The sequence below is a fragment of the Notamacropus eugenii genome, chromosome 3, assembly GCF_028372415.1.
Source record: "Notamacropus eugenii isolate mMacEug1 chromosome 3, mMacEug1.pri_v2, whole genome shotgun sequence".
Taxonomy (NCBI): domain Eukaryota; kingdom Metazoa; phylum Chordata; class Mammalia; order Diprotodontia; family Macropodidae; genus Notamacropus; species Notamacropus eugenii.
This window is the reverse complement of record NC_092874.1, coordinates 47,784,060-47,808,840: the sequence shown is the minus strand read 5'-3', so window position 1 is coordinate 47,808,840 and position 24,781 is coordinate 47,784,060. Positions and strand designations below refer to the sequence as shown.

The window sequence follows — 24,781 nt, the reverse complement described above, 5'->3', positions numbered from 1 at the left end:
ACAAAAATGGGAAAAGTGAGAAACAGTGTGGTGTGGTAGATTGGACCTGGAGTTTGGAAGAACTGGGTTAGGATGCTAACTCAGGCACTTGCTAGCTATTTGACCCTGAGCTGATCCCTTAACCTCTGTAGGCTTGTTTCCTCATTTGTAAAATGGAGGGGTTTAGACCCAATAACTACTAAGGCTCCATCCAGTTTTAATTCTTTATCTTTTATGAAGTCAGTTTTACATTCTGAAGACACTCTTTTAGCAAAGGAAGCAGTACAGGGCAGCAAGAACTTTCCTTCTCCCAGTAGCAATTGCAGGTGCCAGAAAGCTCCCATAGGACCCTGTCCTCTCAGATTATTTACTCACCTTTCTTTTCCCTGTCTCTTGACAAATAATTCCACACCTGCCACTCACTCTCCATTCTAAATTTAGGTGAATAGAAGAAATGGATAAATAATGATTCATCAACCAATTGAGGTGAAGATCTACTATTCACCTTATTCCTTATTTTTGCTGTTAAGAACAGAATTTGTTCAAAAGAAAAGTTTGAAACACATTTTGCCAAAATTTGTATTTATTCAGTACTTGTTGTGACTGTATTCATCTTACATCAAGATAAAAGAAAAATATAGTTAAGACAGCGAATCTTTGAGAAAGCAGTTTAAAAATATTGCTGTTTTTGTTATTTTTATTTGCTATCAGTACTTTTATTGAAAGAAACTGTATGTATGGATGATAAATATACAAACTACTTCTCTTTTTTATTTCAAATTACCTTGTGCATAACTGAGAACATTAATCTGACAATGACATTCCAATATTGATTTTTTAAAAAACAATGAACCTCATCATTTGACAATAAATACATAACTTGGCTTTCTAGCACTGCCAGCAGTAAGACATCCAGTTCTAAAGGACTACTTACTTCTCTGATAAAATAAATCTCATCTAATCCCATATCTGTGACCCTTTGTACTTTTTTCTGCCCTTTCAACATTTGGGATGGCTAATATGTGGCTAATCCTGAAGTCCATTCTCTCCTCTCTCCATAAGAGAGAAATAAACAATGAATCCCATATGGTAAGGCACATGCTAGAAAGGATATATTGGATCACAGACCTTTAGAAAAACCAGGGTAAAGGAACCCGAATTTAAGTTGATTTCGAAACATAAAAATTTATAGGAAAGTGTACTGAGTTTTTGTACTAAGTTCTTGGGTATTACATTCCATTGAACAATAAATGCCATCTCTTTTTCTTCCTTGCAGGCCAGGAAGACTATAGATAAACTGACCTATATCTCCAAATGCCTAGAGAGGGGAAAGCCAGAAGCTTTCCACTTGGGCTGCTATAGGGAAGGAATGTTCTTTCCAAGAGAGAAGTACTTCCCCCTCCCCAGGAGCTGTCCAAGGTAAAGATAACAGAGAGAGGAATGTCACAACTGTGGCCTATCTGTGGCCTAGGCCATTCTATCTTGAAAGGTTACACAGCTCAGCCATACATGAGGGGAAGGGTTTCCCCAAAGTAATGCTGTACCCATACTTATTGTGGAAGAGAATTATCTCTTGCAGTAGACTGAGTAAAGGAAGATACCAGGGTGGCCCTGACACAGAGCCTCCTGGAAAGGGCTCCCCTTTCTGCATCTTTGTATCCAGGGACAGAGAAGGGATAAGTCAGCATAAGAAAATGATAAAATAGCTAAATCTAGAGTAAATTTATGTTCCAGGCAAGGCATCTTCATGCACCTCTTTTAACAGCTAAACCAAAAGCACCAAAAATAGAGCCATTTAATAGCAATTATTAAGCACACTGAATGAAAAAAAATTATGCACCTTTTGAAGGAACAGTAATACATGCACCTTTAACATGTTTGTACCCTGATATTAAAATAGCAGAATGAATTTCAAGTATGAAGAAATATGGTGAAAGGATGGCCTGTGGATCGGTAGAAAAAGCAGCCTGGAATGTACAGTTTGCACCCATAGGGAATTCTTTATCTCAGATCAAAAGTCAAAATGGACATTTTAATGAAATAATCCGATAGATGCAGGACATGGAAAAATCATTGGAGTACGCTATCAACCTTAGATTCTTATATCCTGGACCAATAATTGGGAACCTTCTTTGGGTTACTGTGCAAGATCAGAGGGGTTGTGAGGATGGGAGCAGTGAATACCCAAGCATGTCCACAACCAAGCATGGCATCAAAAGCACCTCTTAACTGGGCCCCTGCTACCTGAGCAGGGACAGAAGTAAATAAGGAAGAACCAGCTCTGTGGGCAGCCCAAGATAATGGTGGGAAATACAGGAAAGGGGCATGAAGGATACCCAGATTAATGGCAGGAACAGATGGAGAAATAGGTACAGGATTGCCAGATTGGCAGTGTGGTAGGCATTGGCCAAGCAGCGGGTCAGGCAGAGGATTAGAGAAGTCTCTTCTGGCAAGCAGGACCCCTGCCCTAGACATCACCAGAATAACCTCAATTTCAAACACAGAAACCAACGATTCAAGTGTATAATCCCAGAATTTTTTTCAACATTTACAATATTAACTATTAAGAGAATACGCTGAAAAAAAAATAAGCTTACTGTGTGACCTACAGTATTGTAACCCTGAAAAAATAGTTTTGATTATGCCTTGTGGAATTGTTAAAACAAAATAACCCAAGCCCCAAATATATTTTACAGTATAAATGTATTTCTACACATCTCAGAACAAATGTCCTATAAAAATCTCTAGTGCTGGTACTCTCATGGGTACCAATATTGTGCTTCTCTTATCACATACTGTATCTCTAGACTAAAAAGCATGCTTTTCAAACCTTTAGATCAAAAATGAAATGCTAGAAATTTCTCAAGTTACTGAAATGTTGGGTATTACTAGTTGCCAAATTCTGGTTGAACATCATTCCACTTGCAATTCTTTTCTTCTTAATAACAAAAGAAAACTACCTCTGTACAAATCTGAGTTCTCTGATACCCTGAAACTTAGACCTTCTGTCATCTGAAACATTCCAGAAATCCTAAGACACAACATCCATCACATATGGAAACTCCTTCTGTAGTAGCCTTACCCAGGGCTCTTTCTGTCAATAGTTTTATCTGTTTCCATTAACACGTACAAGGGCACTTTTTGATTCTCAAGGCTTTCCCCACAAACCCAGGCAAACTAAGGCACCATCTTAAGCATCTGTCCCTGACTGGCATTTTCTCAAATGGCAATCTAGGGCAGTTCCTAAATTAAGGCAGTACCTGGGATGGTTTTCTAAGTTTTTTTGTTTTTTGACTTTTTAAAAAAACATTATGCTATGTGTAAAGTTGACAGTTAAAACATTTTCAAAGTCCTTTTTATTAATTCTTTTACCTATCTGAGAAAGGAAACTCAGGTATAAAAGTACTCGATCCAACCAAGCCCATTTTACTAATCTAATGCAAAGGAGGTATGCAGCTTACTCAGGCACTTAGTTTTCCCATTTAGATTAGGTGCCCCTTTGACAATGGTAATTAACATTAAATGCACATGAAGTATAAAACAGGAAGCTTTAAGATTTTCTGTCTCCAGCTGTATTTTCACATGACAAGTATAATCCAGAAATAAATAAGAGCAAAGATTGATAGTAGAAATACCTTTTTGAATGCTGAATAGCTTTTAGAAAATATTCCCCACAGGTGGGCAGTTGGTACTAGAATTCCATGGATTCACTAGGACACTTACTACTCATTATAGTAAAATGCATGAATACATGCAAGTAAAGGACTATGCACATACATACATACATACATATATATACATATATATGTACACATCATCACAGACACAGGTTGGAGAGTGGAAATGGAATCTGGGATGGATTCAGGAGTATGAGCAATGTGGCCATTGCCACATTGTGGGAACCAGGTTTTACTATTTTGAAATGTCAAGTCAAATTCAAAGTGCTTTGGGATCACTGACATATTGATGCTTCTGGTAACACAGTGAATATTTTTTAAAGGACTAGGGGCCTTCAAACAAGGACACACATTTGCCTAAGATCATAGATGGATGCTATAGAAAAACAATAATGAATAGTTTAGAAATGAAATAATGGTGGGTTCTTTTAAGAAAATTCGTTTATCAAATAATGTGTATCCTCTCCTGGTGATTCACTACAAAGTTCAGGTACATAGGAATAAGCTAGGATAGTTAAAGCATTCATTTACAGACACTTAACTACTAGACAGAGATAGAGAAGAGAAAAAAGAAAAGCAAAATTTACTTGTTATATGTCATGACCAGTTAAAGAGCAAACAGAAACAAGGATATGAACAACTTTTCTGGGTCCATCTTTTACAGTTAAACAAGAGCCTTCTAAATACAGAAAGGGGAAAAGAAATCTAGCTTTCTTATAATTTGCCATTTTCTCTTGGGGGAATGAGGAGTGGGAAGCAAATGCAGTTTGGAGACCTGCTATTCCCAGACTAACAAACCTTAGGCATAATTGCAGTAGCCTCACCTCTTCAAAATAATCTTTGCGTAACACTGTCCGACAGCTTTTCTTTCCTAAACATTGTCCAATAGTTGCTTCCCAGGCAGAAACAGGACCCATGGTATCTTCTTCAGGCTGGACTTTGTTTCAGATAGATGAATGAGAGGTTGGTTTAACTTCTAGCCAGGCCCAGACACTGACTTCTCCTCTGACATGGCAAATAAATGAATCTTAATAAGCTATGAGCTCTGGAATGCTTTTGAGGTGGAAGTCACTTTTGGATGCTCACAACTGACCTGGACCTGTTCCTAGCTCCCTTAGAACAAACTAAGGATGTTCCCTTGGTTTTTTATTTTGGAATTGTAACTGGAAATCCACGACATTATGGTGGATTTTGAAAAATCCTTTAAGTCTGTCACCTATAGATCATACACACTTGAAAGGAAGTCATATGTAGAATACTTCTCAAGGAATATTAAAAAGGCATTACCATATTTTTATTCTTATGAAGGAAAATAAACAAAAAATGGCTTTTGATTGGGTCACGTTCAAGAGTTGTGAACCTAAGCAATGGCCGAAAATCCTGAAAGTCAATACAATCACTTGTCTGCATTTAAATTGGTCTTGCTGGTCAAGATGAACTAATTTTGGAGCACATATACCATAATGGGTTTTTGCATCAGTCCTGAGTTATTTCTTTGCTCTGAAGTCAAATTTTTAAAAAATAACTTATTTTCTAAAAAAAATTCATTTATAAAATTATATCCTCAGGTATAATTTGGGAAAAAGGAACCATACACACACACACATAATGTATATGATATACCATATATGTGTGTAACTCTCTACCTACCTATATACCAGGTATATATGAATCACAGATCCACTCTGATCTAGGATCTATGATTTCACTCAAGTGCTCACTCCTAGGAAGAACTTTCTTTGACCAATGCAGATTAGTAGTAGTTCTACGACTTAAAAAAATCTTTAGTTAGTTTCTTGGGGTACGGAGGAGACAAATGACCCTATGGGATCACAGAACCAGTATATGCCAGAATAGACAAATTCCTAAATTGTAATGTTCACAGATAATAGATTAGAAAATAGACTATCACATATTTCTTTCTAGTTCTGTATATTCCAATTGGAGCACTTCAATGCAATGTTTGTTACATTTGAGGGATGTCTCATATATGACAGTAATGTTATAGTGTGAGTTTTATGTATTACTTTGTGGCATGATAGGCTTACCCATATGTCCCTATTTCTTCAGGGTGATGTGCCTTCAGAAATGCAGATAACTGACAGCAAGTAATGTGAAAGTATTGAATTTGAGATGCATCAAGAAGAATGGGAAGACTGCTATATTATCATCAAAATTAGCCTATGCTGTGGGGAACTTCTTCTTTTATTAATGAATAATACCTACTTGCATGGAGATGACTTTGAGGGTCTTTCCTTTAAATAATCAAAGGAGGAATATTTCCCTTAAGGGTAATATATGCTTATACAAGTAACTAAGAACTCTCCACCTGTTTCTGGGTGATTTCAAACATTTTATTTATCCTGAAAAACAAGTACCAAATAAAAATTAAATGAAACCAAGATCGGAGCAGGGGATAGTATTTAAAAGCTTATTTAAAGTCTTAGAATTTCCCAGATTTTTTTTTATAAAGTGACATGTTGGAGAATATGCTAGCACAAAATGAATAATCTATCTCTTAGGGTCAGTCTATAGGAAACAAAATAAGAACATTTTCCCTTTCCTTTCATATTCCCATAATCTCTTCAAAATTGCTAAGGTTATACTAACATTCTCCTAGTGGTTCTAGATGGTTGTGAATCATAGAATACTGTGATGACCAAGGAATTAAAATAACTTAATTCATCATTAATTAATGGTGGGTATAATTAAGCTGCTGAAGTTTGCCAGTGATGATTTGTGTCTAATAACACTTAAATTTAAGGGAAGGATGGATGAGAATCAAGAGGATTAGAAGATGCAGATTGGAGTGTATCCATACCAAGGAAATCATGAACTAATAAAACACACACACACACACACACACGCACGCACGCACGCACGCACACACACGCACAGTTCTAAAGATATGCTGGGAAGGATTTTTAGCTACTATTTAGGTTCACAGGTCTGAAGAACAGAGGACCCGAGAAAGAAATATTAGTGGGATGATGCAATTCCATTAATTTTCTTCCTCCTTGAATTCACTAAAAGGCAATAAAAAGATAAAACTCTTTGAAAAGTTGAATGATGATCCTAAAAATTCAACTAGATTGAGAAGATAATGCTATTTTAAAATCTGATTCTTCTGTTGTAATTCCTAGTTTGCCAAAGATGCAGAAGTTTTATTATTTTTTATTTTTATTGTTAGTCATTTTTGTAGCATATATACCAACCACCTAGGAAAATCTTAGATATAGATCTAACATAACAGGGACTGAAAAATCTACCGTAGCATGACTGACTTCTTGCTGAACAAGAACATGGGTAGGCAAATGGAACATTCCATTTTGAAAATGATCATTATTTTTTTGCTCTTTTAAGAAGGAACACAGTTACTGCTGGTCTGCTTTAGATATTGCCTCTTCAGAAGCTACTAAAGGTTTTCCAAATTCAAAATGTGATGTGCGATATTCGAGGGCAAGTTAATCAAGTAGATACTTTGCTAACTTTATTAATACAATGCTTTAGTGCTCTGGTGAATGGTTTCATTTATACCTGCTGAGAAATGGAAAGGTTTCTGACTTTTACTCAGCAGTATGTGGACAAAACATCTCTTTTTCTCTTGGGGCTGTTGTTCCATCCTACAATTAGCACTTTAAATTATGAGCCACAAACTTAGTTTGGAATCTTTTTGGGAGGGGGCCATAGGCCGACTCATTTTACTCAACTGATGAATTAAGAGAACCATGATAAAAACTGAATGTCTTGGTATCTACAATCCATTTCTCCATGAAAGTTTCTTTAGAGTACACTAAATTCAGGATTCCTACTGAAATTTTAACTTATTCTTACAAAATATTTAATAATATGCATTCTTTGATACAAATGTGCCCTCCAAGCCATCTTCCTTTGGACACTTTCCTTTTTTTCTTCTGAACTTTCTCTAACCTTCTCCATTGTTTTTATAACTTACATTTTTACAAAAGTGTTTAAACAAATGACATCTTATTTCTCTCTCATAATCTAAAGTTTTCACTCTTCTACAAAATCCTTTACTACCTAAGATTCTATAATGACCTTTTCTTTCTAAGGTTAATTCTTTCCATGAAAAAGAATGAACCAAAATGGCTAACAATGGTGGTCCCTCTAAGCACTGTCTACCACATCAAACAATTTTTATACTTGATGTGACCAAAAGAGCTATACTTCAAAAAGAAATAGAAGAAATGTGGTCTGGCATGCTTGAATCAAAAAATACTTGAATCTTTCAAGAAGGGAAAGGAAATAATGCTGTCTTTGGCAAGCTGAATGTTAATGTGTACTGTGTTGTTAGGAAGTTTTACATGATTTTGTTTCCATAATGCAACACGGACTGCTAATATTGGCATGAGACCTCACATACAATATTTCCTAGGGGGGAAGGTCCACAGTGTATAACCAAACACCATAATGCCAAATGCATAATTTAAAGAGAAAAATATATGGTGTATCTAAAAGGATTTTCCTAGCAAGGTATAGATACATTTCTATTACAAACTAAAAAGGAATTTCTCAATAAAAAACCAAATCAAAACAGAAAACCCTCAACCAATGGACTGCTCCAACTGTGATACTATACTTTTTTATACATGAGATGTTGAGTATGGTACCTCTTAACAAGATGCCATGAGTCTATTCTTAGACTGGGTAATTTTATCTCTTCTGGTAAAATGAGGGCTAAAAAGCCTGGAATTCGAGATGTATAATTGTTAAGAGGAAACTATGAAAGAGAGGGCAGAGTCTGCCCATGACATTACTATTCCTTGAACTTCCAAGTTCCCATTGACTTCAGAGGATAAACAAATGGGAGAATCTCACCCATTTTGCCTTAGTTTCCTGTGAAACTGTTTCCTTTAGGTTAGGTTTTTACCTCTTTGCTGTATCATATAACTCATGAGCAAAGACTGGACACTAGGCTTTGCTTCATCCTAGTTGTCCTAGACTAACCACAAAACTCTGCCCTGTGAAGCATTTTCTTTATCTGTACTTTGTTACAGAAGCTTTTGACAAAAGCCGGTGGCCTCCCAGTAGAAAACATGAGATAGTTGTCTTCCATTGTAACATGGGAAACATTGTGTACATTTTTTTTTTTTACCAGGCCAACAACAGTCTTCACACTTAGCTTTAAATCTACAATGTATTTCCAATTTGTTACGTGGGTTTTTAGATAAGGCTTACTCTGGGTATTTTGAGTTCCTGATGTTCCTCGCTTCTTAGCATTAGCATGAAACAGTGTTTCCTAGAGGAGTAACTAAAACCCAGTGGGCCTTTCTGGAGAGTGTGGGAATAACATCGGGGCCTGCTCATTTCTAAAATATATAGAGAACTAAGTCAAATGTACAAGAATACAAGTCATTCCCCAATTGATAAATGGCCAAAGGACATGAACAAGCAGTTTTCAGAGAAAGAAGTCAAAGCTATCTATAGTCATATGAAAAAATGCTCTAAATCATTATTGATTAGAGAAGTGCAAATCAAAACAACTCTGAGATACCACATCACACCTACCAGATTGGCTAACATGACAAAACAGGATGATGATAAATGTTGGAGAAGAAGTGGGAGAGTTGGATCACGAATTCATTGTTGGTGGAGCTGTGAGCTGATCCAGCCATTCTGGAGAGCAATATGGAACTACACCCAAAGGGTTACAAAAATGTGTATACCCTTTGACCCAGCAATACCGCTTCTAGGACTGTATCCCCAAGAGATCATAAAAATGGTATATATATATATATATGTATGTATGTATGTATGTATTTATAGCAGCTCTCTTTGTGGTCGCCAAAAACTGGAAATCAAGGGGATGCCCATCAATTGGGGAATGGCTGAATAAATTGTGGTATATGAATATGGAATGGCAGAATAAATTGTGGTATATGAATGTAATGGAATACGATTGTGCTATAAGAAATGATGAACAGGAAGACTTCAGAGAGGCCTGGAAAGACTTATATGAACTGATGCTGAGTGAAAGGAGCAGAACCAGGAGAACTTTATACGCAGCAACAACCACAGCGTGAGAGGATTTTTTCTAGTATACTTAGTACTTCGTTGCAATGCAAGGACTTAAAAAATTCTCAATGGTCTCTTAAGGCAAAATGCCTTCCACATCTAGAGAAAGAACTATGGAATTCGATCGCAGAATGCAGCAGATCATTTTCTTTTGTATTACGTTTTTATACGTTTTGTGATTTCTCCCATTCATTTTAATTCTTCTATGTAACATGACTAAGGTGAAAATGTATTTAATAGGAATGCATGTGTAGAACCTCTATAAAACTGTATGCCATCTCGGGGAGGGAGGGGGAAAAATTTAAGTTATATGGAAATGATTGTAGAACACTGAAAACAAACAAAATAATAATAATAATAATAATACTAAAAGAAACCATCAGGGCCTAGTGTGGATCCTTAATCAGAAAATGGCAAGCATGGGAGGTGACCACTATAAGCACAAAGTGATAAAAGAGTCATGCTAGTCCAATACAGAAATGAACAGAAGAGATAAGGGTTAAGTCTGACCGATGGGATAACACAAGAAAGTGAATTACTTTATCACTTTTTGTGTTATAAGGGTTTAACTTTGGAAAGGATGTTGGGCCAAAATGTTTTTTTAATCTTCTCCTTAAAAACTCAAAAATTAAGTCGTAAATGCTAGAAAGGAAAAGTGAACTTCCTAAGGCACTAAAAAACAAAACACATAGCCCCCCGTGTTTTTTTCTCATGCTAACTTTGTGACTCAATTTTCTGTCAAAGTGATGGCTAGATGGAGGCTGACTTAGAAGTTCATGTAATAGCAAGGAAGAACGTTCCCTAACTCACGTCTGTGATAGGAAAAAGCAGTTCCTCCTCTTTGCTTTAACTCAGTGCCCCCCAAAAAAGCAAAATCCTCACCATTCCTGGTCATATTTGGTATTATTTAGACCACGTTCAAAATAATGGTATTTCAAGGATTAATGCCAGTGGCCAAAAACCCAGTTACTGATGGTGAAATACTGAAAAATGTGAAATGTTCTTCTTAGATGACTCCTCACTTTGTTTCAAAGGAAAATTCATTGTGTATATCACTGAAGCAAACCAGGATGTATGTCTATGTTTTTGTTTTAAAAAGTGACTCCCAAAACCCAGATGTCATTCACTTTTTCTAGTTTTATATATTCACATACTCCATGAAGCTGCGTATTGTTATTTCTCAAGAATACTATAATGCTTTCTAAAGCATAAAAGTATACATGATGTCTCTTAGTCTGATTCAGGCTGGTAGTCATCCATTCTTTAATAATTCTGCCTCTGAACATAATTTTAACTGATGTGTACGTTCAAGAATCTCTGACAGCAAAAGTGACAGTCTGCCTTATTTCTCCAAAGACAGTTGGTTGGCTGTGTTCTTGTTTATCAGACATTAGTCACTAGAAAACAGAGAGTGCGTGAGCAGAAGACTGAGGGGGAGCACAGCCATGAAAGTAGCTATGTCTGAGGTCAAGGTGAGGACCATGAAGAAGCAGGAAGAAGCAGAACTAGCTACAATATGAACATCTCCATTGGTAGTGAAGGATCAACAACTTAAGAGCCAGGAGTAGGCTGAGTGACTTTCATAAAGTATTTCTAACCCGAACCAAAGAGCAAGAGGAAACACAAATGAAAGATGGTCTGGGTAATTGGAAAAATCACAATGTTTGCTTTTGTAGAGTAGAAAGCTATTCCTGAAAAATAGTTAAGAGTTTTTTTTCTTTTCACCATTTTTAAAAGACAAATGCTGTGCCAAAAACAGACTGTGTTACCTAAGTAAAAATATTAAGTTATAGGTTCAAGCCATCTTTTCTATAGGTTTGTACATTTTTTTTTCACTGGTGGCTAAGAGGGATGTGTACTCGACTTATCTCCTTAAGCTACAAAAACACAGGACCATGATGTATGATCCTTGAAAGGGAAGGCCATGGAAGTCTGAATAAGGCTGTAGAGTTAGGGTAATGAAGTTGCAATCTTATTCCATAGATGCTAGAGGTGTGTCTGATACATGAAGATATTGTGTAAAATGATGTTAAGTAACCAGCTGGCAGTAATGTACTTAGGCACTAGGAGGTAATATGCAATACACATTTTGCAAATAAGGCAGTGCATTATAGAAAGTACAGTGTTAACATGTAGAGATAATGCTTAGGGCATTCCTGTAACCAGCTAGAAAAGAAGATTCTTTCAACTAAAATAGGAAATGCTTTAAAAATAGAGATCTTAAAAAATGTTTAAAAGTTGCAAACCAGAAAAAAAAAGGTTCTCTCTCTTTTTTACCATCTTCATTGACTTTTGTTTTTTTTAAAGAGGGACATTCCTAAAATCAATAAGTAGGGAAATGATTTTTGGGCACTGTTTTGAGAGAAAAATAATTATGTTGTACAATCAAAACAGATTTGCAATGAATAAAATTATCTTCCCAAAGACGGCAGAGGATATTGTATATTTTGAAATACTTCCCTTAAAGATACTCATAGGGTGACTGAAAAGGCAGGGATGAATTTTTCAGTGTGCATCCATTTTTACCTAGGTAGAAATAAACTTACTCCTTGTAAACTTACTACATTTAGACAGAACGGAGATGTTGTCAACATAGGCCCATATTTCTCACTGGAGAAGCCCTAATTCTGGTACTTTCTCTTCAGTAAATAGATGCATCTGTATTCCATTCCCTTCAGCCTCTAAAAATTCAATTATTCTATGTAGTTAAAAAAATAACACTTTAAGAGATCACAAGCACACATACAAACATGCATACATACATACACACATGGACACACACACACACACACACACACATACACTCAAGAGTACCAAATTAGGCTTCAGCAGCTATAGAGATTACATCTTAAGTCGGCAGTGACTGGATTATTTCTACTTCACTCTGGCAGCATTCGATGTTGGACAAAAGAAAGGGCAGCAAAATCGGTCAGCAGCTTCTCTTCATCTGGAGTTTTTTGTTTTTGTTTTTTGTCTTGTTTTTCCAGGTATTTCGAATGAACAAACGGACAAACGAACAGACACACGAACATCAAGCTCAAAACTGCTTTTGCATTGACTTGGAAACAGTAAACTCGGCCAGTTTCCTGGGAGAAACAGATCACCATCCAGAAGAGAGAGGCCGACCCTCCAGAAGCCCAGATGTGATCGGCAGCTGCTCTGCCTCCCCCAGGGGGCGGCCCCCTCAGTCATCAGTTCAGCTCCAGGGAGGACTGATCACCTCAAGCGCTGTTCCCCTCACCGCTGCTTTGGCTGGGGGATGTCCGAGGGCCAACATTCTCATGAGGCTTCTCTACATCGTGGAAATACGGGTGAGACAAGGCACCACAAGCCGAGATTCTTTTTGCTGGGTTGAATGTCAAGCATTTCTGTGGGCAGAGGAAAAAAAGGGGGGAAAATTCCAATAAAATATGTTACAAATAATTTAAATGCAGCACCTACGTGTGTAAATGTATTTGCTAACATGTATAGAGTGACAATCAACCGAGAGTTCTTAATGTTTTCTGTTAGTCATGTTTTTCAATATATAAAGTACAGAGGATTATAAAGGAAACTAGTTTTGCTGAAATGCAGTTATCAAAATAGAACTGCCCCCTTCCCCCCAAAATCTAGGACCACAGACCCCAGGATAAGAAGCTTTGCTAGAAGGCTGATTTTAAAAGTAGCAGCATCAACAACAGAAACATAATGGAATGTAGCTGTCCAAATGGATAGTATTTCAAAGGCATGACCTTGAAAGAACATATATTTACGATATCTGCTAATTTAATATATAAACATGGAGAGGAAGGGTGGCTCAGTGGATAGAGTCAACTTATAGTCTTAGACCATGGCCTGGGGCAATAAGAGGCTATACTATTTTATACTATACCATACCATACCAAACTATACTATATTATAATACCCTAGAGTCAAGTGTGGAGAGGTTCGTAACCCAAAAGGCATTCACTAGGTGATGACTTTTTTTGACCACAGCAACTTGTGAATCCTTCCACTAAGGAAAGTAGGGAAGGGCTATGATCCGCCATTTTAGCATGTGAGACAAGCCCCAGAAAATACCTTCAGGGGATGTGGGTCAGGAAGGAGACCTTGGATAATGGCCAGGGAAAGGAGAGATATATTTCAACAAATCATTTTTGTTAACCAGATGCCTCCACGCAGGCTGTCTATCCCCTAAACTTGAAATGTTCTCCTTCCTCATGTCTGCTTCTTCCTTCAAGACTTAGGTCCTACGCCATCTTTGGCAGAAGGCCTGTCTTAGTCCCTTCCCCCACCACAAGTGCCTTTCCATTTAAGATTATCTTGTGTCTGCTTTCTATGTATCATTCCATCTCATATGTATTCTCTCTCTGTCTGTCTGTCTATCTATTCTTTTTGTCCTATCTCTCTAGTCTATCTATCAATCTATTTATCCTGTCTGTCTATTCATCCTATCTACTCAGTCAATCTATCTAGTGTAATTATCTAGTCCATCTACATCTGTCTGTCTATATCCCTATCTTGTCTGTCTGTCTGTCCGTCTATCCATTTTATCTATCCTATGTCTGTCTGTCTATTTATCTATCCCATCTCTACATATTTATTCACATCTGGACATGCTTTCTCCTTCATTAGAATACAAGCTTCTTGAAGACAGGAAATTTTTTTTCTTTCTTATTTCTAGTTCCTAACACAGTACTTAGCATACAGTAAGTGCTTCATAAATGCCTGTTGATGAACTGACAAGTGCTAAGCTCAGTGGTTTCTACCTGCTGACAGAATATAAGTGCTACCAGGTCCCTTTAAGCTTCAGGACCCTGGTCACTTGACCCTCATGCTGATTCTGGCCACCAGGACTGCTGGAAAGAACAGCCACTCTGAGAAAATCAGGGCTCTACTGATGTACTTAAGAATAAGGAGAATAAACAGGTTAGTATGGTTAATACTATTCAAGCGGGGGAAAGAAATCCCTTGCTACAAACGCTCTTTGAATGATGGCAATTCTTGAGGGAAGTGTGGGAGGCAAGGAAGGACAAAGTGAACCTTGGGAGCAGTTAAACCTGGAAGCTGATGGGTCCCCTCCCACAGGCATTGACTGCTTCTCCTGTCTTCTGATGGGTGGAGGTTGTGCTGAATAATCTGGCTGTTTTATCAAGGTCTTCATGCTTCTCTGCCCTACTCCTTCCAACACGAGATTTTAGATAAAATGTCAGAAGTTTTTAGTTGACTCTTTTTAGCAGCCACTAATGAAGGGTAATCACTGGTCACTCTGAAAGTCCCAGAAACTGACTGCTACATATAAGTGGATTACTAAACCAATTATTGCCCTTCCTCAAGAAGTTCTGGGAGGGTATGACTTTCCTAAACCAAGTCATACAAATTTGGTTCCATTTAGGACACAGGGACTTTTCTGTGTCCCATGGCCCACAGTACATACGCTGGACACAGCAAAATCACACAGATTATTCAGAGACAGCTCAGACCAACACTTTTACTTTATAGAGGAGAAAAGTGAGGTCCAGAGACAACAGAGAGTTCTGGTTGAGATGAAAGAGTGGCAGCAAAGCCCAAAAGAGTACCTGCAAAGCCCAATGTCCTTGTACTTGTTGAAGTAATGTATGGAGCCTGATTGTAGATTTAGGAATAGAAGAGATCTCAGTGGGCATTTAGTCCAACTCTCTGATTTTACAAACGAAGAAACTGAGACCCAGAGATGATCAAGTGAATTACCCAAGGTCTCACTAGGAGCAAGAAACATCTCTGATTCCAAAACCGGGTCTCTTCCCACAGTGAGAAGGTCTATTTTACCCCTTCTCTGTACAGTGTACAGCAATTTATAAAGCCTCAAACTGGGAACAGAGGCCTTCCACTCAATACACAACTAGGGGCAGTATTGACTGAGAGGCCAAAGTTAGATCCACAGGATGCTGGCCTTCCTATTATCAGCTGAATACCCACAGGCAATTTACTATCTCCCACCACGTCAGTTTCCTCATCTGTAAAATGAGAGAATTGGACCAGATGAACTATAAGCCACTTAAATTTCAGCTCCAGATCTAGGATGATTTTAAGGTTAGATGATTCCAAAGATCTTCATGCCAAGAATCTGAATGCTTTTCAGAGCTGAAAGTAGTGACATCAGGGATAATAAAAACTATGATAATGATAATAACAACTAACATCTATTTAGTGCCTTAAGATTTACAAAACGAAGCGTTATTTCAATCCTAACAATAATCTTGGGCAGTAATACTATTATCACTATCATCCTCATTTTACAGATGTGGAAACTGAGGCAGGCAATTTAGGTGACTTGCCCAGGGTTATAAAGCTAGTAAGTTCCTGACAGGAATTTGAACTCAGAGCTTCCTGACTCTAAGGCAACACTGTCCTCTATGCCACTTAGTTCCCTCATGTGTGCAGAGGAGGCAGATACAAAATACTGTCAGAATTTTTTTCTTCCTGTATAAATTTTACATATTTAAAAAAGAAAAAGCAAAGCCTGTTTGTCTGTTGGCATATGAATCCAGACCTGCTGCCTGACTAATATCCCCAGAATTGGCTCTGCTAGAGTCGGTGGGCTCCTCAGGCCCTTACACATCCCACCCTCTACAAGTCTGCTGTGCTTCTGATCCGACCTGCTTGCACACAGGGGGAACTTACCATAAGTAAGTCTTTGCCTAGCTCATCAATATCTGTTACAAACTTTTCGATTGGTTGGGGAGATTTTGCATTAAAAGCCTGCCTGGGAAGGGCCACGTCATTTGGCCAGTCTTCTTCACCTGGAAGTCCAATGACGCTGTAAGAAAGATAAATAGGAATGTCAGTTTTGGCCGCTATTCTAGTGGACACGCACCTGGCTTACATTTTAACCCTTTCCTCTCTTCAGTTTAAGACTAAAAAGAAAGCAGTCTGATGTCCAGAATGGAACACTGTAGGGTTATAGACTTCAAGTTAGAAGGGACCTTAGAGGTGTTCTAGACCATCTCCTTCTCTTTACAGATGAAGAAACTGAGACCCAGAAAAGATTATGTGACTTGACCACTTAGGAGTGGTAAGGGGGTCTTCATGAATAATTTCATTTCTGTCAGAAACACAGAAATAGGAGGTAGCATGGTACTGTGGAAAGAAAGAACACTGACTCTGGAAAGAAAGGCTGGAGGTTCAAATATCTGCTGAAACTTATTGGCAAAGTCATTAACCTCTTTGGGTCTCTTTTTCTCATCAGTAAAATGAATGGGTTGGATAATGATGGTTTCTGAGTTCCCTTCTGACTCTTCCTCTCTGATTCCAAATTACCCTCCTAGATGACATGTATGGATCTGGGGTCACAGGAGACAGAAGTCAAGGGTAATACTCCTAGGGAACTGTGAATGTGCTGAAATACTTTAGTGAGAGATACCATTATAAGTAGTATGTTGTATAAGAGATTCCATATAAGCTGTCAATTTACAATTGTTGGAGGTGAAACCTGCAAACATTTAATAATAGGAGAACATGTTCAGATACAGTTATATGCCTTTTAAAATGGAGACAAATACACCAAGTCACTTAGATCTTCCTATCCTGCCCAGGCTGAAAGGGCAGTGGTTACTCACAGACCCAATCCCACAGATGACCAGTAAGAGGTTTTGAGCTGTTTTGTTTCCAACATGCACCTTTCACTCCTTCCTTAGGCAGCCTGGTGGTCCCCTGCTTGGGGTGGGGGGAAAGAAAGGGGGAGGGTGTGAGGCTCACCATACTGGTGCTGGACTAAGAGAAGACAGCCCAGAGGTACTTTCTTTTCTCAATCACACCAATGATGAATGTGCGGATCTTCAAAATTCAACTACAGCAGGCCGCTTTGGACATCAGCATGCTATTCCATTGATTTGGTTGCTGAGGGTCTGACCATAATCCCCAGAATAATTATACTAAAAATCTAGCTGTATCATTGGAAGACCCAAAGGCATAGGTCATATCCTGTGCCCAGAATTACTCTTAGGAAGGAAAGAATTCTGTTGTATTTGAAATATATAGTGGTATTCCAAGGTGAAAGAACTGTTAGATAAAGTAGAACTGACTGTAAGATAAAGAAACATTCATTTGTTGTTACTGACTTCACTCATCGTTGCACTCTTAGTCCCTTTCCTTGGACGTCAATTCTACAGGAAAGAAATATTTCTCATATTAAGCAAACCAAACCAAAACAAACAAAAAAACCCAATGAATTAATACTGTATTAAAAAGCTGGACTAATTTACTTCTTTTTTCTTTTGACGCAATCAGGGTTAATAGACTTGCCCAGGGTCATGCAGCTTACTGTTTGAGGTCAGATTTGAACTCAGGTCCCCCTGACTCCAGAAGTTCTATCCACTGTACCACCTAACTGCTATTTCATCTGCCTTCCTTTAACATATTATTTTAGGGCACACATTAGTGATATAATGTTGTATTATTTGGACATCATATTGACTGATGAACAACTAGCTAAGTATGGATTATAAGGAAGAGGGATGAATGAGAGGCATCAAGGAACACAGAAAAGAACCATTTACCATTACAGACTCTGGATTCGTAAGCTGGGCATTGGGAGGACTTTTTAAAGATAAGAAACACTGGGTTCATGGTTATTAAGACCAAAATACTTTTAAAAAATTACATTTTTTTCAATGAATAAAAAAATCAAATTTCTTCCCCATCCACCCCGCTCCCCCACCATTGGGAAAACAACAACATTAGCCACAACAAACCTTTGTAACAAATATATACCGGGAAGCAAAACAAATTTTCACATTGGCCATGTCCTGGGATATGCTGGCAAATATTTAACAACTGGCTCTCCAAAAATGCAAGACAGACTTTTAAATGTAATCTGAGTTATTAATATTTTCTCTTATCACTTTCCTAAGTCTAAATAATAAAGCAAACAATAATCAAATCTGTAGCGCTTGCTGATTTGCAAAGTATAAATGCTTACCCCCTGAGAATTTTGAACCCCTGGCCATGTCCAAATAACATATGTCGCATCCACCCAGAGTCTATCACCTCTTTGTCAGGAGATGAAGAGCATGTTTGGTCATCAGTTCTTTGAAATAATAGTTTACAAATGGAGCTGGCAGCATGAAGTCATTCTCCTCAGGCATGTGTGTGGGCATACTGAATGGATATGTGAAAGCATGTTTTTTTCATGGAAGAATGTATCTTCTCATGGATACACTCTAAGGCTTTTTGGTATTCTTGGGGTCTTGACAGGATTATCCTCTTCCTCACCTTTTATTTAACATCCCGACCCTTGGACCTCACCTGGCAGGCATGGCAAATGTCATTATGACTACACCCTGTACAGGTGTGTTCCTGTGGCAAGTGCTGAGGTCAGGACACCCTACACCTGGCCTTGCTCAGGTGCAACTGAACCAAACAATTACAGGATAAGCAAAGAAAGGATCAAAGACTTAAAAACGTGTATGTATGTGTGTGGACTTAAGTGATTAGGAATGACTGGATTAAAACTACATGAAAATATGCTTGGATAGCAAGGTCTAGAATAGGAATTACTAAGAGAAAAAGAATGAAAAAAAACCAGGTTGGAATCGTAGTTTCCTCTGATATTTCAAAGATGTGAGTAGGCAATTGTGTGTCACCTATTAAGACTGAGCATGCATGAACAGAGTTCAGCATTGCAGAATTATAAACAAAAGAATTAAGAACTGCTGTGAATTATTAAAGAATTTATTTACTGGAAGGGCCAACGGAAGAGGAAGGAGAGAGGGGGCATTTTCTGAAATTTAAAGTTTTAAGATATTTTGCTCCCCTTTTGCTTTTAATTATCTGCTATTTTTCTAACAACTTTTACAAAGGTATCACCTATCAGTGCTAACAGTGTCTAGAATGTATTGTTAAACCAGTAATATATTATACACATAATATAATTATATGCACATATAATTATGTAACATGTATATTATATAAACCAGTTTAATAATCTGTAGGACTTCCTTCACTATCCCTCAATGGAATTAAGTTTAGATAAAACCAAGCACTATTGTCATCCACTTCATGGCTAGGACATTCACCATGTACATAACAATGTGGTTTTCTGGGGGAGGGGAAAGAAGAGAGTTGTAGGGGTTGTTAGATCTGGAATTTCATCAGTGTAGCATTACAGAGTTGCCTGAAGAAGGAGCTGAACTCTAGTTTTCCTGATCCTAATGTTTTCCTTTTAGTCACTATACACACTGCCTACTGGAAATAGCAATAACATCCATCCATCCATCCATCCATCCATCCATCCATCCATCCATCCATCCGACCGTCCATCCATCCACCCATCCATCCATCCATCCATCCATCCATCCATCCATCCATCCATCCATCCAACCATCCATCCATCCATCCATCCAACCATCCATCCATCCATCCATCCATCCATCCATCCATCCATCCATCCATCCATCCATCCATCCAACCATCCATCCATCTGTCTGTTTGTCTGTCCATCCGTCTGTTTAACCATCCATCTATCTATGGACATCATCATCTGAAACACAGATAAAGGAAATATCTGACTTGTCCAGATCCTCCAGTAAGGTCAGTGGCAGGGACAAGGCTCAGAAAGCAATTCTCCTAATTCTTGGTCTAGGCCTCTTTCCACCAAACCATGATGCTTCTCTTAAAACCATGTTAGAGAAGAAAACCACTCAGAATACAGCCTTCAAAAAAGTGCTTTCAGTTTTTCAAGGAGATGTAAAATGTGAAACTCACCAAGCTACATTATCTCTTTAGGGATACCTAAATAGATTTTTTTCCCCTTTCCTCCAATTTGTGGTAAAAGTTATTTAGTCTCCTGTGAAATTGCACTGCCTATATGTAGGAGAGCTCTGACATTCTGATTAGGCCCACGGCAAGGACCTTGTACCAAGCTGCACCATTGAGACAACTGACTACAGTTTTTAACAGCTTACGTTCACCCTGGCAAGCCTGATAGTACCCAGAGTTCTACAGACTGAACAGCTGGGGGCCTACAGGGGTAGGGGCAAAGAATTTTTCAAGTACATTGCACATGACACTAGGGTGCAGTATTGGCCTTTCTTTTGACTGCTAGGGCCTTTGGAGCCTGCATATTAAGGGTAATAATTAGAACCTTAATGTCTCATGAGCCAGTGTCAGACACCAAAGAGCAAAAACACACCTCAAAGGAACAATACTGAAAAATTTACCACTATCCACCATCCCCCTTCGGCATCCTAGAGCTGCCAGGATTTGGCCAAAATGGTAATCCGCTCGAAGATTTGAAAGCCTAAGGACTTCAAAGATTTTTGTCAAATTTCTTTTCTGGTCCTTCTCACTGGCTTCATCCACTAACAATATTAAACTGACTGATAAATTAAAAGACTGGTAGCCAGATACCATCATCAGGTGACTTGCGGCATTGACAAGGGAAAACAAACAGAGGGTCTTCAGTGTTCAGTACATTTAGTTTCAGGAAAGGCTGTGTTTTCTCTAAGTCAGAGTTCTTAACCTGGAGTCTGTGAACTTCTTAAAAAAATAACTATTTCAATATATTTGGTTTCCTTTGTAATCCTATGTATTTTATACATTTAAAAACGTTATTCTGGAGAAGTTCATCAGTTTCATCAGCCTGCCATGGGGGTTCACGACACAAGAAAGGTTAAGAACTCTACGCAGAGAGGCCTTGGGAACCATATGTAATTTTCTGGTGCTCTCTACACAAGGACTCTGTCCTTTTTCTCTGACTGTCTCTCATACCTAGAATGCTCTGCTTCCTCGTCTTTACCTTCTGGCTTCATTCAAGTCTCATCTAAAATCCCATCTTTAACAAGAAGCCTTTCCTCATCTTCCTTAACGCCACTGTCTTCCCTCTGTGGATCACCTCCAATTTATCTTTATACACCTTTTAGGTACACTGTTGCTCCCACATCATCTCCTCCATCAGACTGTGACCTCTCTGAGAGCAGGAACCGCCTTTCATCTTTCTTTGTATCCCTAATGCTTGTCAAAGTTTCTGGTAAATAGCAGGGGCTTAAGAAATGCTGTTGACTAACTGAGAATACATACTTTTGAGGCATACGGAGCTGTTATAAGGTAAAATGCTTGGAATTTTATACTGGAATGCTTAAAGAAAGGAGAAAGAGAAAAGGCTAAGTCAAGAGAATACCACTCTCAAGCCTTCTACACTGAACTCATGAGTCTTTACAAAAATATTTAACATCCTCTGTGGGACTGCATACTTTGGTAGCCCCAAGTAAGGCTGAACCTTGCTTGTATGAGGGTCAAGATTATAAAGTTGACCAGTGATGGTGCCTGAGGAACAGGAGCAGCAAAGGCATTGACAGTATTTGTAATAGTCAAAGGCAGGGCAGCCAGTTCATGGGCAAGACACTTCCCATAGGAAAAAGGGGTAGAGGCCAAGGTCTGATGGGCTCCACATACGGGCTCCCCTCTCCCCACCCGCAATGCGCCCAATATTTGACTTGGCTTTTATGCTGCACAATTACTAATACCATCAGCAACAGAATTTTTGAATATGGAGGCAAGATACACACTTATTTTCATGGACAACAGATGAAAGCCACTGTGATTTTCACTGACGTAACACTTGGGTTATTACTTACTCCAAGATTTTTCCTAGTTGATCAACATCTGAACTTCCACGAAAAAGAGGCCTAAAAGAATAAAGAAATATTTAAGCATGGAATTTTCTCATATTATATTTCATTTCTATTGTCATCATAATCTTTGAACAGCAGGAAAAATATTCTTCACAAAAGGGATAACTGAAGGAGCAAAAGGGCATTCCAGAAGTATTCTGTAAGCAATTTTGATAAGTGAGTCCTTTAGCCCAACGAATGCTGATGTTACAACACCTCCTCTCGCACTTTCAAACCCAAGGAGAGCCGGTTGTGGTGGCATACCTATGATCCCTGCTACTGGGGAGACTGAGGTCAGTGGACTGCTTTAGCTCAGGAGTTCTGAGCTTTAATGGCCTAAGCTGAACCGGTGTGTGCACTAAATTGGGTACCCATCTGGTGAGCTACCAAGAGTGGAGGATCACCAGGCTGTCCAAGGAAGGGTGAACTGGCCCAAGCAAGAAACAGAGCAGGTCAAAACTCCTGAGCCAGTCAGTAGGAGAATCAAACCTATAGCATGGCCACTGCACTTCTGCCTTCTCTGAAATAGGGAGACCCACTCTCAGAAACAGAAGACAAAACAAGAAAGAATAAAACCGCCATCCCAAAGATATAACTCATCTCCCAATTTTCAAAACCAGGGGGCCCCTTAGAAAGCAGTTCATTTTATAATCTATTAAATAAGAATCTATGTATGACCAATATACAACTATATTCAAGCCTTAATTTTCCCCATCATTAAAGCACAGGAACTTGGGGCTATTCTAAAATGGCTTATTGTCATGTCTCCTCCTTGTTCAAATAGTCGTTAAATCTTTTTCTATTCCCAGAACCTGAGAAACCACTCTTTTTCATTGCCTCCCTCAACTGATGATGGTAACAAGTTGTCTTTATGTGCACTGCTCTGCCCACACTGGTCTCCAATTTGGAATTTTACAGTGACATTTAAAATATGAAACTCACATTTGGGCCTCTAGCATCCTACATATGTCTTTATTTTGTCCTGCTCATTATTTCCTGACCAATTCTCTCTGAATTATTCAAACTAATTTTCTTGTGTTTCTCCATGTTCTCTGGTTTTTGGCTCATTGCCATGCCACCTCTCCCACTGTTCTCCCATGATTTTTAAAGTCTTTTCTTAGCTAATCCACCATCTTATTATTCAGTGTTTAGTTCTGAGACCATGTTCTTCAGGAAGCCCCCTAGACTAGGACAAGAACCCCAATCTTCTAACTGGTTTCAAGTTCTAGGGTCTTCTCTCTAAACCAGTGGTGTCAAACTTAACTAGAAAGGATCCCAGTGGACGGCATGTTAACTTAGAAAACCACAAATTAACACTATCTATCTCATATTGTATTTTTATTTATTTTGTTAAACATTTCTTAATTACATTTTAATCTTGTTCAGCCACACTTGGGGAGTTTCTGCAGATAGGCTGTCAATGTCTCTTGCCCTTCGTTGATCCATTCTCTCCACTTCCACCAAAGCCATCCCACTTCAGACTCTCATCTCTACTTGCTTACTTGTGGTACCTACTAATCTACCTTGTATATTACTGCCCAAATAACATCCCCAATTTTCTGTTTTTATGACCAAAGCACTACTCTACTAAAAACACTCAGCGGTTCTTCAATGCTTACCGTATCTACTTGTCATCATGGTTTAAAACTCTTCACAATCTGGCCCTAACCTATTTGTCCATTCTTACCTCCTATAACTCTCTTTAATAGGGCCTGCATTTTAGACAAAGTCTAACAAAATTTTCTACCCATCTCTTTGCTCTGGCTCACGTTCTCCCCAGTGCCTAGAGTGAACTTATCCATAAAAGTCTTCTTAAGTCCCTTCCTTAAAGACCTAAGGTAATCAAAGCTTCCTCAACAAAGTTTTCTTTACCCTACCTCCAGGTAAAAGTGAGTTCTCCCTCCTCAAATTTCTTATATTCCTTTGCTCATACCTCTCCTTTACACTTAGTTTACTCAACCTTGTAGTACAGGTATTTGTATAGTACTTACCTTTGTATCCTCAGCCTAGTATGATGTTTTGCACATGAGTATTTAACAAATATTTGAGGAGCTTGATCTAAATTCCAGTAGTCCAATCTTATCTTCTACTCCTGTCCTAGATTTCCAAGTACAGTGATAGCATCTCACACTGACCTAGCTATAGGGGTTTATCGTAAGTTTATAAACTAATCCGGTAGACAACAGACACTGAAGATGTATGTATATTTATCCGCTGATCTTTACCTTACCACCATCACCCTAAGTTTCCATATCAGATCTGGTTTTAGAGAAAAATGTAGTACACCTTGGATGCAGAGTTTTATAGGCTGATCCTGAATGGCCCAAGAAAGTGAGGGTCATGTGGAGTTTTATACTGAAGCAGTTAACACAACTGTAATTTTTTTCTTTAACAAATGCACCAATTCAGGATCAGCAGACTCTGGCCATCTGGGAAATAGAACAGACCAGATAGAGATAA

The 24,781-nt window shown here is 38.4% G+C and overlaps 1 protein-coding gene across 2 annotated transcripts in view; it reads right to left on the bottom strand.

Moving 5' to 3' along the window:
• Nucleotides 1-544: 544 nt before the first annotated feature.
• Nucleotides 545-24,781, bottom strand: part of CDK6 (cyclin dependent kinase 6) — a 274,513-nt gene continuing 250,276 nt past the window's right edge. Inside the window, exons 5-7 of one of the 2 annotated variants that reach the window (XM_072651508.1) lie at nt 22,286-22,336; nt 16,335-16,470; nt 545-13,060 (exon numbers count right to left, since the gene is read on the bottom strand). In XM_072651508.1, coding sequence (XP_072507609.1) covers nt 12,914-13,060; nt 16,335-16,470; nt 22,286-22,336 — 334 coding nt within the window. In that variant the 3' untranslated portion in view covers nt 545-12,913. The remainder of the gene's footprint in view (nt 13,061-16,334; nt 16,471-22,285; nt 22,337-24,781) is intronic. The other variant, XM_072651509.1, reaches the window with a different exon arrangement.